The sequence below is a fragment of the Macrobrachium nipponense genome, chromosome 30 (genome assembly GCF_015104395.2).
Source record: "Macrobrachium nipponense isolate FS-2020 chromosome 30, ASM1510439v2, whole genome shotgun sequence".
Taxonomy (NCBI): Eukaryota; Metazoa; Arthropoda; class Malacostraca; order Decapoda; family Palaemonidae; genus Macrobrachium; species Macrobrachium nipponense.
Window position 1 is genome coordinate 12,403,768 of NC_087218.1, and position 13,400 is coordinate 12,417,167.

General features: G+C 37.1%; 1 protein-coding gene across 3 annotated transcripts; it reads left to right on the plus strand.

Annotated features, from left to right (window-relative positions):
* The first annotated feature begins 2,746 nt into the window (after positions 1-2,746).
* Positions 2,747-12,875, plus strand: LOC135202012 (uncharacterized). 3 transcript variants are annotated; one of them, XM_064231286.1, is made up of 6 exons: positions 2,749-2,899; positions 4,791-5,189; positions 5,957-6,159; positions 6,447-6,608; positions 9,768-9,905; positions 12,523-12,874. In XM_064231286.1, the coding sequence occupies exons 2-6, from the start codon at positions 4,827-4,829 to the stop codon at positions 12,617-12,619; spliced, it is 963 nt and encodes a 320-aa protein (XP_064087356.1). In that variant the 5' UTR covers positions 2,749-2,899; positions 4,791-4,826; the 3' UTR covers positions 12,620-12,874. The 3 variants fall into 3 exon arrangements, with proteins under 3 accessions (XP_064087358.1, XP_064087356.1, XP_064087357.1); XM_064231287.1 differs by lacking the exon at positions 2,749-2,899 and adding an exon at positions 4,250-4,434; XM_064231288.1 differs by lacking the exon at positions 9,768-9,905 and having other exon boundaries at positions 2,747-2,899; positions 12,523-12,875.
* Positions 12,876-13,400: the final 525 nt, after the last annotated feature.

Here is a 13,400-nt window from a genome sequence, read left to right on the forward strand (position 1 = left end):
TAGATACTGTGACCTGACATGCATAGGGGGCCCAAAACAGTTGATGTAAAATATTCCTAGTCATCTTCTTCAAGCTTTGCCCATTCACATCCCTCAACAATTATTAATAGTAAAATCTTGTTGTTAAACTATCTGAGCAGAGGAATAGTCCTGCAATTGTCTTATAAATATAATTCCTATTACCTAAAGACTTTATCAAAGGCAACACATGCCTCCTATACATCCTACAAATAACCTAATAGCTTTACGATTAACCTACAAAATGACCTACTCCTCTTCTCCTTACTTCCTGCCAAAACTATTTCTCTACCATGCCTAGTCTACAGTGTGGACATTAATTTTACATACTTAAATATACTGTACTTTGTATAATTCATGACTTCAGAGTAGACTACATTTGTAAAGCACAAAATATGTATAATACTATTGTTTAAGTGTTTGCTAATTCAGTCGCACTGATTTCTCAAGACAACATATACCAGTAACAATCAATTTCCGTCTGTTACATGGGTTAAAATAAGAAAAACTTTCATTCAAACCTGAGGGTTAATATGATGGTGCCTCTGGCAAAATAAAGTTAGGATAGCATGGGTCATTTTAGGTTAGGCTAGGGTAGATGCCTTACTTCGCAATAAAGACCATTACGTATCACACTATCCCCATGTAGAAGTGTCTAGTAGCTAGTACAGGTATACCTATACGAGAAAACGTCTATCCAAACATCAACATGTATGGTTCGTGTGTACGATCGCAAAAGAGATCACTGTGACAAAAGAAATAACAACATAAAAAGAAGGGTCATGAGCAATAATAATTAGATGGATATAGCCTAACTTAGACTTTGGTATTACAGCCCAGTCTGTTATGGGGGAAGGGTGGGGGGGGCTTCTCCTCCAAAGCTGACCTGCCTTTGACACTGCTGAAGTGTGTGGCAGTGGTAATTACAGTGGTAATTACATTCTAACCTAGGCTATGGCATCTTACCATTCTTAGGATATATTCAGTGTTAAAATACATCCAGGTTATTTACTGATCCAGGCAATTAACTGGTATCTTCTGCATGCAAAAGAGAAAGGTTTAGCATCTAAATGTCCTAAAACTTTTGTTTCATGAAACAGTAGTAATCTGAGTGGGCTGAGGAGTCTCAATAACCTCACGGACAGTTTTGGAAACTTTTTTTTAGGTATCGCATAGCTATATATTTTCATTTAAATATGGTTTGATATTTCTGCTATCATTTTATCTATAGGTACAGCTTCCTTCTGTGGGGCCCCCATAAAGATGCAGAGGTAGGATCACATATGCAAATAGGCACTTATCTTAATGCTACCTAAATCCTACATAAGCTACTATACCCTAGGCCTATGTGGATAGTCACTCATTTTCAATTGTTTAACACGACTTGCAAACGAATGTTTCTCTCAAGAGAATCAATGTGGAGGTTAATGAGGGTAAATAGGTAGTGGCAACAGGGGCCCTAAGAATGATCAAGCTAAGTTAGTCAAGTTAGCCTATGGGTCTGAAGTGATAATGTCGTCAGTAGTAGATCCTATGGGATGAACTTGTCACAGTCAACCCAAATCATGTAAGAATACGTCAGATTAATTTAAGTTACTTTATGTTAGGGCCAAAATGACTGTTAGGCCTAGAAGGGTAAATCCAAGTTAAAAAAAAAAAAAAAAAAAAAAGTCACAATAATGTACGGTTCCTAGTGGGTAATACAGTCACAGGAATAAAAGTAACCTTACCTATAACATAAGGCCGTAAAAAAGAAAGAAAAAAAAAAAAAAGTCACAATAATTTATGGTTGCCAGTACCTAATACCTCCTAACGTTACAGGAATATGATTCACCATAAATCAGCTAGCTAGTGTTTTTTTTTTTTTTTTTTTTTGGTATAGGCTACTAGCTATACCTAGATTAGTATTCCGTGGCAGCCTAGGCTATGGCACTTGCGGTTTTTCTATGCAGTTTTACCTCCTGAACAAGTATTTTAAGTAATATTTATTCAGACGACTGTAACGAACCCCCAGGGGCCAGTACTAAACACGGCGAAATACATTTGACGTCTTAATTAGCCTAATGGTGGCTTTCGTATTCGCGGGGATGAACGATGCAGAATGCTTATATTAGTATAGAAATACCTTTTTTTTTTTAGCCAAAACTGTGGCTTTTTTGTGACCTATTTTTCCTGTAGCCTTATTACCGACCTTGTAGGGGTATTAACAAATTGAGGCCGATGTGAATAGCTATTTGGTAGCTATTGGGGTAAGTCGCAGCGAGAGTAAACGCCTTACTACCTATAGTAGGTACTATACTAGCTATGTGGCTTCCTTCAGAAGATGAGATATGAATATTTAAAAAACATAGTTTTTCGTAATGGCCTTCGTCTTATACTAAGCGCATGATCCTGTTGAGGACATCCTCAGGAGTTAACTTGCTTTCTGTCACGCCCACGGAGAGATTAAGGTTACCTATGCCTACTAGGTACTATTAACTATTAGGTTACTACAGCTTTTGGAATTCCAGTGTACATTACTCTCATTTCATTAAATATCTGATTTTTGCGTCAACATAACCACAGAACGTCTTAAACACATCACCGGTAACAGCTAAAGATATCTAGGTGAAAGCAACTTTTTAAATTAGCACATCAAATTATCAAAACAAAAATATGTCAAAACACATAGCTGCCTTATGCTTTCCATTACCGGTGTCCTGGTTGCTATGGCAACCAACGACGCCAGACTTGAATTCATTGAATCATTCGATTTTGTTTGGACTTGGTTGGATCAGTAACCCTTCATAGTCATACCAAGACATATAGCCAAAGCATCAGACTAGTAGGTTGTTGAAGAGCAAGGCAACGACTACAAATAACATAAGAGAGGAGTGGTAAGGTATGAGAATACAGATTATCCCTGACTTGGTTTTTATGTGAAAATTCAGGCAATATCTCCATCTAATCTACTTTGTGGTGTAGGGGTTCAAGAATAATTCATACCAAGATACGAGTATAATTAATATAAGTTTATTTCCGACTTGGGTCTTTCCTTTAAACATCAACAGTAATTTAACCAATAATACTTTTTACACAAAGAAAAAGTCATGTAGACGAGGAATATGTAACCCACTATCTACAATCGTGCATTCATTTCGTCAATATAGAATAAATGGGAGATTTTGTGACGGTTTTTTTTTCACAAAGATTCGTGAAGTCCATGTTGCCTATAATATCGTTTTCTCATTTTATGTTACAGCATCCACATTAGCGGAATGCACGACATTCTTATATGTACTACTTAGCATAAGGAAAATTAAAGGTGATAACATAATAATCATACAAAGTTTCAATACATGTTCTTGATTCCGTTCGGTTCAGTTTTATGTGCAATTTTTGAACGTTCCTACCGGCCTTAAAGTTTAGTTACATATTTTCGTAAATAACTCGTTCGTTGATCGTGACTATTTATTCAAACCTGCGTGGAAGGTTACTCTTTTTAGTATATTAGGAAGCTGTAGTCTGACTAATTGACAGAATGTAAACGCACGAAATACTTTTGGTGTGCCTCATCTACATAAGGTTGGCACATATCACAACCACTCGTGACATGAAGAATAGTATACCAATACAAATGTTATATGTTGGGCTTCGCAGTGTTACCAATACAAATGTTATATTGGGCTTCGTACTGTTTCCATTGTATGTAGCTAAATACCCCCATGTGCTTTCCTTTCCAAACACTATCCATAACTCGTCACTATTGATTTTTGTCGTACGCAGAGGACGAGTGTGACCGCATGATTGTAGTGTTAGTTGGAGTAAGGTCATCCTTATCTGAACTGTGGAACTGTGACATCTGTATTCAATGGTCCGATTTAAAAGTAAATGAACTATTAGCCGTTTGCTCTGAAGTTTAGTATCCCCTCTTCCTGGAACTTGAAGACTTATCTAGTTCAACCTGAATTTGTGGCTTCACCTCACTGAACAACTTAAACATGTGACTAATACCATCTACTGTTCACTCCTGTTCACTTCATAAAACTAATCTATTTCTGAAAGATTCTTAGGAAACAGTTTTATGGCTTTGGATTCTCACCTTCCAGCTTATTTCTGTGGCAAATATTTTTGCAAGTTTCTTCCAGCATCATGGAAAAAAAAAAAGGTATTTTCATAGGCCAAAAGTTTATCCCGAGAGAGAGAGAGAAGAGAGAGAGAGAGGAGAGAGAGAGAGAGAGAGAATGTCGCTTATATCCTAAAGTCGAGGTATGTACTTTGAATTCTCGCTTCCTGGTACAACATCCATCCGTTTTCTTAAGTTTATTCATATTTGTCGATGAATGCTTTGGAGTTTGAAAAAAGAACCTGCGTCAGAATTGTGAAGACTCAAGAATTTTTCAGTCAAGGTATAATCCTTCCTACTTTGCGTTTGAGGTAGGCCTATATATCTCTCTGCTAGTGTTCTCAAGAACATTGTCTTTATCACCCAAATAGTTTCTTACACATAAAATTTGAAGATATATTTTAATCACTGCAGCTTCTGAAGATGTATTTTTATTCAGCATCTGAATGTTTCAGAATAATCTTAGTAGCTTTTGCGCTAAGAATTTTATGCTCATTTAATTTTAGAATAATATAAAAAAATATTCACATATCTAAGTAGTACTATCATGTCCCATGTCAATAACTTTATGGTTCAATCAGAGAAAAATTAAGACTTAAAATTAAGTCTACAATAAGTAAACACCGATATTAAGCAAAAGCACCTTCAGTGTCATTTGGCATTTCAGAATAACGCAACCGTTCATCTCCTTTGATCTTGAATCATGAACGACAAGGAAGAACTAGAACCAACCGCTGGGAAGGAGAAAGAGGCCAAAGCCCTCGACTTCCCAGGTGTGCGCTTTGCAGACGAAAACATCACAACTCATCCCGAAAAGGAGTCGCAGGTGGTCATAGAAAGCCTCAAAGAGAACACGGTGAAGGATGAACGGTCTAAAGAAGAAGAGCCTGAGGTTGTGGCCGAGGTGGACTGGTTGGGCGTTCCACTGGCCAGCTCTACCCTTCCGGATTTCGTATCTATGTACAGGAAGGATTACCCTGGATATTCTAGAAGCGACCTGCATGTGGAGGACCCTAGGAAGATTGTCAGGAAGCTCAAAGGAGGAGGGAGGCAGTTACACGAGCAGGTGACTAGAAATAAATAGTTTGTTTATTAATAGTCTTCTCAGGAATGTATTTTATGCTTTAAGATATTACAGGCAGATAGCGAAACCAGGCATTTCACGACCTGTCTGAAATTTCAGTCAGATAGCAAAATGCACTTAAGGACATTTGATGCCCCAGGGGCTAATACTTTTTATAACGTCTTTCACCGGTAATTTTTTAACGGTTTTAATAGACTGATGTTATTTTCATGACTGTGGGGGGAGGGAGGCGGGTGGAGCTCAAAGTAAGTCCGCTGAAAGCAAAATAGTCTCGCTACAGCCTGCAACAAACACACTGAGACTGAACAGCCTAGCCAAGTTTTTGCTTGTTCTATAACAAAAGATACTTGACCAACACCTCACAACAACAGGGTGTCTTTGAAGAGACTACAAATGTAAAATAATAGAGATGTCATTTCAAAAACTCTCGCATTTCTCCAATGTTCAGCTCATTCCTTGAAAAATTAAATATCAATATTGCCGAAAAAGTTTTGGGACTGGTGCATTTCTACCATTTTCGAAACTTGTGATTCATGGCAGACATGAACAGTCAACTTTTTTAACCAGCTTGAAGAATTATATTTATTCAGTCATATATGGAGGACATGAACGTTACAGATGAGTGATAAAATTTTGCAGTTAGCATTTGTAAAACAATGAATGAGACAATAAGCACCGAAAACGAATAACCAGAAACGCGAGAATGGAGGTGAGGTCGTTTTAAGTCTAATTTTAAATCATTGTGCTAGTTCGAAGGCGTCGGATGGGTGCAGAGAGACACTGTGCCAAGTGGCCAGGAGGGTGGGTACGTCAAGCAGGGCGGAGAGGTCGGGAAGGCACTGCTCCACCCACAGGGCGACTTATGGACCACGCCCCCGCCTGTTGTAGACCGCATCAGGAAGAATGACCCCATGGAATATCTCAACCTTTGTGATCCCCACAATAAAATGCAGTAAGTTTAAATACCATATGTAATAAGTAGTACTATATAGTTGCAGTGAGAGTTGCAAATGGACGAGGTATTTGTAAAACATGTTGGAAATGGTGTGTAGTACGTAGGCCTACACCTACGTATACGGATTGTGTGCAGATGAGTGTAAAGCAGATCTATGCACACACCTCTTGTTTTTCTTAATTACTATCTACCAATGAACTATAACGAACAATTAAGTAAATGAACTACAATATGTATTAATCAAATGATCTCATGAACAATGTTTGTCGACTTTTCAAAACCAGGGTTGAAAAGGCAATCTACCAGTGGGTAATCCGTGACATGGCTGCGATGGATGAGCGGACTACGGTAGGCCCAGCCGTCAGGACATCTGGGTTTACTGCTAATTCATCACCCCATCTTCCTCCAGTGGAAGACAGGAATTTCAAGTCGATTTACTATGAAAGGTAAGACTCTTCTCTCAACATTACAGGTAGAGGTTCCATAACGAATTCAAGTTTTGGTTCAGGGGAAGAGATGGGTGTTGACATTGATCTGGTCTTTACTTTTAACCTGATAACAAAAGTTTATTCGAAGAGAGAGGGTCTTCATGAAATGACTTCATTTTCAAACTAAAATTTTGAATATATATATATATATATATTATATATATATATATATATATATATATATGTGTGTGTGTGTGTGTGTGTGTGTGTGTGTGTGTGTGTGTGTGTGTGTGTGTGTACAGAAAAGTAACATACAAAAAGATTTAAATAAGACCTTCTTGCGTGACTTGGTAGAATGGAACCGTTTGGGAAGTCTTTCGTAAAGGAAACTTAAGCTCGAGGGTTGGGTAAGAGCACTGTCTAGAGTCTAGACCGTGGGTAAGAGGATGATAACAAGAACTCACATTATGTATTAAACTAGCTGTATAAGTCATTAGTCATATGTGTGTGTAGAAGCAAAGAACAAAAGCAGAAATAAAATAATGAGAAATTCTTCGTCAGATGGCATCATATGGAAGAGAATGAGCTCCATTAAGGGAAAAAGATTGCTAGAATGGTACTTGGTACCTACTACCATAGATATAGAGATCTCTATGCCTATGCCTACTACGCCTCTTCGGCAAACGTAACAATTTCGGCGCATTAGTCTCATGATTTCCATAGCATTATCTCTTGTTATCGAAGGTATCTCATAAATTTTCAGAATTGCCGTTTTAACCTAAATTTTCATCATTTCAGACTGCGGTGATAGTTAATTCAATAGTCCCTTGATAAAAATGCAGATATAAGCGTCTCTAATTGCTATTTTCACTGAGCGAATGTATACTAGGCAACTTTGGTGATAAAAAGCTTTAAAATGAATTGCCGTTAATCCCTGAAAAATGACACTCTTCAAGTATAACTTCACACGAAACTATAATGGAATGTACACAATTTCATTCATTTCACATTCCGTAAAATTATAATAATAATAATAATAAAAAAACAACGTAACAATGACTGCAGAAACAACCAAACGTGACAAATACCATGCCGGTGAACACCCAGCAACAAACAAAGCCAACCTTTTAAGGGTTTTAGCTCAAGAAGCGTAAAATCCCTTTGCAGCTTGTCCATCGTGAAGGTTGCCTTCTTTGTGCACTCGGCATCCTGAACCTCAGTTTCGCGCTTAATTAATTGCCAAATGAAGCAATGTGATAAAAAACGAGAGAAAAGAAAGTAAAATGAAAGGAGGGAATGCTGAAGATAGCCCCGAAGTAGGGTTAGCCTACCACAGAAGTCCATCAGCGGTTTGTTTCGAGTAGCGCGGACAACACCTAAAACTGCTGAGTTTTCTTTTTTATACCGGACTCATTTGGGTAGTCTCTCTCTCTCTCTCTCTCTCCCCGACGTCAGGAAGTGACAATGAAATAAATGTTCGCAAACTTTTGGAGAGCACCAGAGCTTTGAGCTTCTTTTGTATCCTTTTCCAATTTAATTTATTTATCCTTTAATTTCGTCTTCTTTTCTCAACTTTTACATTTTTCATTATGAGTATTCTATATGAGTTTTATTTTTCTATAGGAGTATTATTCATACACACACATATACACTCTCTCATGGGCATGCATGCATGTGTGTGTGCATGTGTTTGTGCGCAAGCACGTTAATTTAAGAATAGAGTGTAATTTATATAAACCTGAACGTTGTTTTGCATATATATATATATTATATATATATATATATATATATATATATATATATATATATATATATATATATTACGTATATTTCAGAAGCATGAGAGAGAGAGAGAGCATTTTCCATTTCGTAATTAACCAGCGAAATTTACTGATGTAAATTTGTGATGTCAATTATATGAAGATGAAATAAAAAGTTTACATCACCAAGAGATCAGGAGTGACAAATTTTTCGATGCACGTAAGAAGAGTGGTAATGCTGAAAGAACCTTGAGAACAAGAAACTGATGACCATGGAGCCTAAACGCTTAGGCAACGCATCTTTTTTCATTGTCAACAACAACGTCCACTTCGAGGATAATAAGAAACCGTTCCAAACACACGCAGGGTATCGTATGTTACATCACATAACCTCACTGCGGCAAATGAAGCCTTACGTTACTCCAGCTTCACAGCTAGTCCGCCAGGGGAACTAGACCTAACGCGATCGCTTTTCTTTCCGACGATCGCCTTCAGGTTGAGAAGTATCTATGGTACTATCAACCTTGTGACGGTTACGCTTGAATTGGAGTAAATCGACCATATATATGACACACAAAAGCATTTAAGCGTTGCGTTAGGTCAAGGGCACAAGTCATTTGTATAAATGACCGAGGTCATTCTACTTGTCTTTATCGCTGTACATAATCACTTAACGAGGTTATATAGATAAAGAATGTTAAAGTTCGTTCTACTTTTACACCATAGTCTCATATTTCACCTTTTGGTAAATTTTTTGTTGTTGGCAATTTAAATCTGAGAGTTTATGCAAATTATACATTTGCATATTGTGTGCAGGTATGCGTACAGATTGTTTAAACACAAAATTAATGCTCTCAGCCAATGGCGGCCACGTCATTCACATTTCTACGCATGCGCTCTCGCACACACACAAAGAATATTAGTATATAATAATATTCAAAGACCCTAAGAACGTAACTGAATGACAAAATAATAAATGATGCTAACATGAATATGTATCACTGCCTTTCATTAAAGAAAGTCCATCAGTGAAGAAGCCATGTATACAATTTGTGTAACTGAACTGGGAGCACGCACGAAATTCATACATTCAAACCATCGTCATTTCTATGATTAGTCGCTTATTATCTATTAATTGTCCCCTTTCTCATTCTTTCATATGTGGCATTTTATGCAGAAGGAACTTACTTTGGAACATGAAGAACTTGAGTTTATTCCATCTCAATCTCGTTCATTTTGAATAATAATAATAATAATAATAATAATAATCATCATCATCATCATCACAGGACTCCCTGTATACTAGGATAAGGATACCTCTGCAGTCTCACCACCTTCTTCATACCAGTGTCTTGCATGATGTCATGGTAAGAGAACCCAAACACTAATGTAAAATTTCTGTTCCTGAAAATAATAGCTACAATGAGGATGCCCAGAAGGATGACGTAGAAGGATTACATCCCTCCTTAATTGGCACTGGAGTGCCACCAGCGCTCCGGTACCCAGGGTACTCTGGTACAGCTGTGATGGACGACACGCCTTTCGCATACCTGAGGTACAGTGCCAACTAGGCCTAGGGAGACATTTTTGCATGCGCGTGTTGCTTGAGTATTGGGAGCTCGTGTGAAAGACTAATTCAGCATATAATGCTTAGCGGGTTGGATTTTGCAAATACAGCAACACAAGCTTACAGAATAATTTATTAATCAACTTATGATGAAATTCGCTTTTCTACGCAGTATAATTCTTAAATCAGATTTTTTTTTTTTTTTTTTTTTTTTTTTTTTTTTTGTACCGCTCCATGTTGTTCAGATTTTCCCACACTTTTCAATATTTGTTTTTCCTGTCCTAAACTCCCAACCTTTCTCATATTTCTGCCCAATTTTCTTGTGTACCGATCTGTGTATCCATAAAAATACATAAAATTAGCTTCACAGTTGTTTGTACAGCGAAACTCACAGTCCACAAAGAAAAGTTTGGTCACCAAACCCTAAAGCTCAAAATCCTCCTCAATGATTAGGTCTTCTGTACTTGATGAAAATCATTCCCTAACCGTCTCGGCTAAAGAAGCATTTTCAGTTCATTATAATTCTCATTCTAGTGACTAGTCAATCACCATTCCCTGAAGGGTAAAAAACGATTCGTTTAGTTTTCACTTCTGGAAACTTTCCTTCATACAGATATAAATTTCACCATTGCACTATCACTACCGATGCACAGCATTCTATGTTTCATTTATAAACTTCTGGTACTTTTTTCATTCTTAACCATTATATTGCCTCCTTGCACCCTTAGCATTCAATCCAGTTTTGATTGCACTGGTGAGCCCATAGATACCTTCAGCATCGGCGTCATTCAGTGTGTTCTGTATATTAGTACTGCGTAGTTTGGTAAACAGCCACCAGGACCTTCCTTGGCCATCTTTCAATATCCGGTGACCGTGACCGCTGAAATTTGTTAATTATGAAACGTATACTTGGTTCTGCAATCTTTTTCGTTCATCCCGGTTATTGCAGAGATGGGAACGGGAATTCTTCAAGAAAATGTGTAAAAACATTTCACAGGTAAGGATAATGTACCGAATTTGTCTACCCATCATTTTGTGCTCGTTTGATGTAGCAGTAGCATGTTTTCTCTCTTAACATGTTTTATATTTTTAGCACATTATTGTGGTATATAAGTGCATCGGCGATTTCAGGTTCGTAGTCAGAACACCATTGACTATATATTTCACAAAATATGAAGTAAAGCTGTTACTCGTTATTAAAAAACGCTTAGTAGTAGGTAGGCTGCTGCTTGCGTCAACATCTCGTCTTTTGAACGTGATATGGTAAATGATAATGACAACTGCTTGGTTTTGTCAGTCATTAATAATTCTTTGCAGTAGGTAGACCTGTAGCATACTATGCTATCAATTCTTTTAATTATTGACATGTAAAGGCAGCGTTAGGGTTGTTTATCAAAATATATTTTTATCAAAGGACGACACGGAGCAAACCGTAGGAAGCAACTTGGCTATTGTAAATTTTATAATGTGTTACAAAGCCTATAAGTGTAATTTATGTTTTCATCATACAATGTATCATACTAGACTATAATCTGTTTTTTTCCATCTGTCCATCCGCCTGTGGTGGTCGCGCATGGTAACACTGCGTCCTGGTCTTTAAATAGTTACGTATGTTTAAGTTTTAGGTAAATAAAAGGATATCTGGGTGTACATTTGCACTTGAAAAGTGTTTTAATAATTTACTGTATGCGCATTACACCGTTAATATTCGAAATAGGATATTATTTAAAGCCAGGAACGCAGTGTTACCATGCGCAAACACCACAGGACAGTAATACTTAGAAAATAAAGAAATTTGGTAACCTTGGCTAAACATATATGCCCTTAAACAACTCATTTGATAAAGATGCTATTTCATTTAAACATCATCATACCATAAAATGGCTTTGAGAATGGTAACAAGAAGGAAATGAATCTTGGCCAAGCCAATAATAGGCATATGCCTATTGATTCGGCAGATACTTTTGGTTGTTTTGTCCCTATTTTGAAGACAGCTTTTTTCCAAATAATTCAAATAATATATATAGGCATATATATATAGAGGTTAATATACAGTCTTCAGTTTTACTTGGAGGTTGGGGGGTAAGTTAGGTTAGGAAGGTAATAGACTAATACACGGCATTATTCTAGGAAAGGTTAGGATTTCTCACACACTACCTAGCTATATATATATATATATATATATATATATATATATATATATATATACATATATATAATTCTTCTGAAAACTCAAAATATAGAATAATCATACGTGTTGTTTTATAGGAACAAAAAGGTCATATATTTGATGCCTCTTGTCCAGATGGAATTTTCTTCATTAAATAAAAAAAAATACACAGGAAAATGATATAGCTAACAGGATTACTTGATTTTATCATTATATTCCACCATCCTTCATATCATCTTTGTTGATATTATTCTGTAGACTGAACCTTGCAGCGTCCCTTAAAATTTGTTTCGTATTGCAACTGTGAGGTTTTCCTCTTGTTTCGCCTTAAAAGCCTTTTTACTCTCAATTTTCATTTCAGCGCAGAATGTTCCCATAGGTTCTAGTGCTTGGCGTCTTTGGCCTAAATTCTATATATTTCCTTCCGTTCCACAGATTGAACCCCCACGTCCTGCGAACGCAACCGGACGTGCTGAGGCAGCCACGCTCACACCATCTAGTGCAGCGTCACAAGGAATTCTCGAACAGCTGAAGGATGCCCCCAGTTTTGGCGGCTCGTGCTGGGTTGCAAAATCCCAGATATCATCGGACATCGAATGCAGGGGAAGTCCATATTCCTTAGGGAAAATTCACGAGCTGGTGGCGCACTTTGAGACCACAGGTGAGATATCTCAGATGCGTGCCCAACGTTGCTTAAAACAATTAAACTTGTAGTACTAATGTTTGTAGGATTACATTTTTTGGTGTCACTTGAAATGAATAGATAAGAGACAAATGACAGAAACTCCACTTTCATTATTCCCTATATATATTGCCAGTCATAAGCCAACCCCTATTTCTATATGCAATACTTTTATCTACAGATTCCGGTTATGAAGTTTTGCTACACACCGAAAACATACTGGCAATTTCTTGTGTTAGTCTATTATTTCTAGACTACATTTATGCTGAATGTAACAGTGTAATACGTCTAGTGCCATTTTCCGGTTTTATGACATTCGTTTATTTTCCATTCCTTTTTGCAAGTATTGCTTTTTTTTCGTTTTTATTAAGGAACAGCCAGTGAATGCAATATTTTATTTCTCTTACAAGTAATTTTTGTTTTTTATTAAATATATCTTAGTTTAATCAGACCACAGAGCTGATCAACAGTCTCCCAGGCTGACCCGAAGGATTAGATTTTTATTTACGTGGCTAGGAACCAATTGGTTACTTAGCAACGGGACCTACACCTTTTTAAAGACAAACCCTTCCTGCGTTGCATGCAAATTATTAGCTAAAATTAGACAGCAGAAAACAAGGGACGGAGCCGT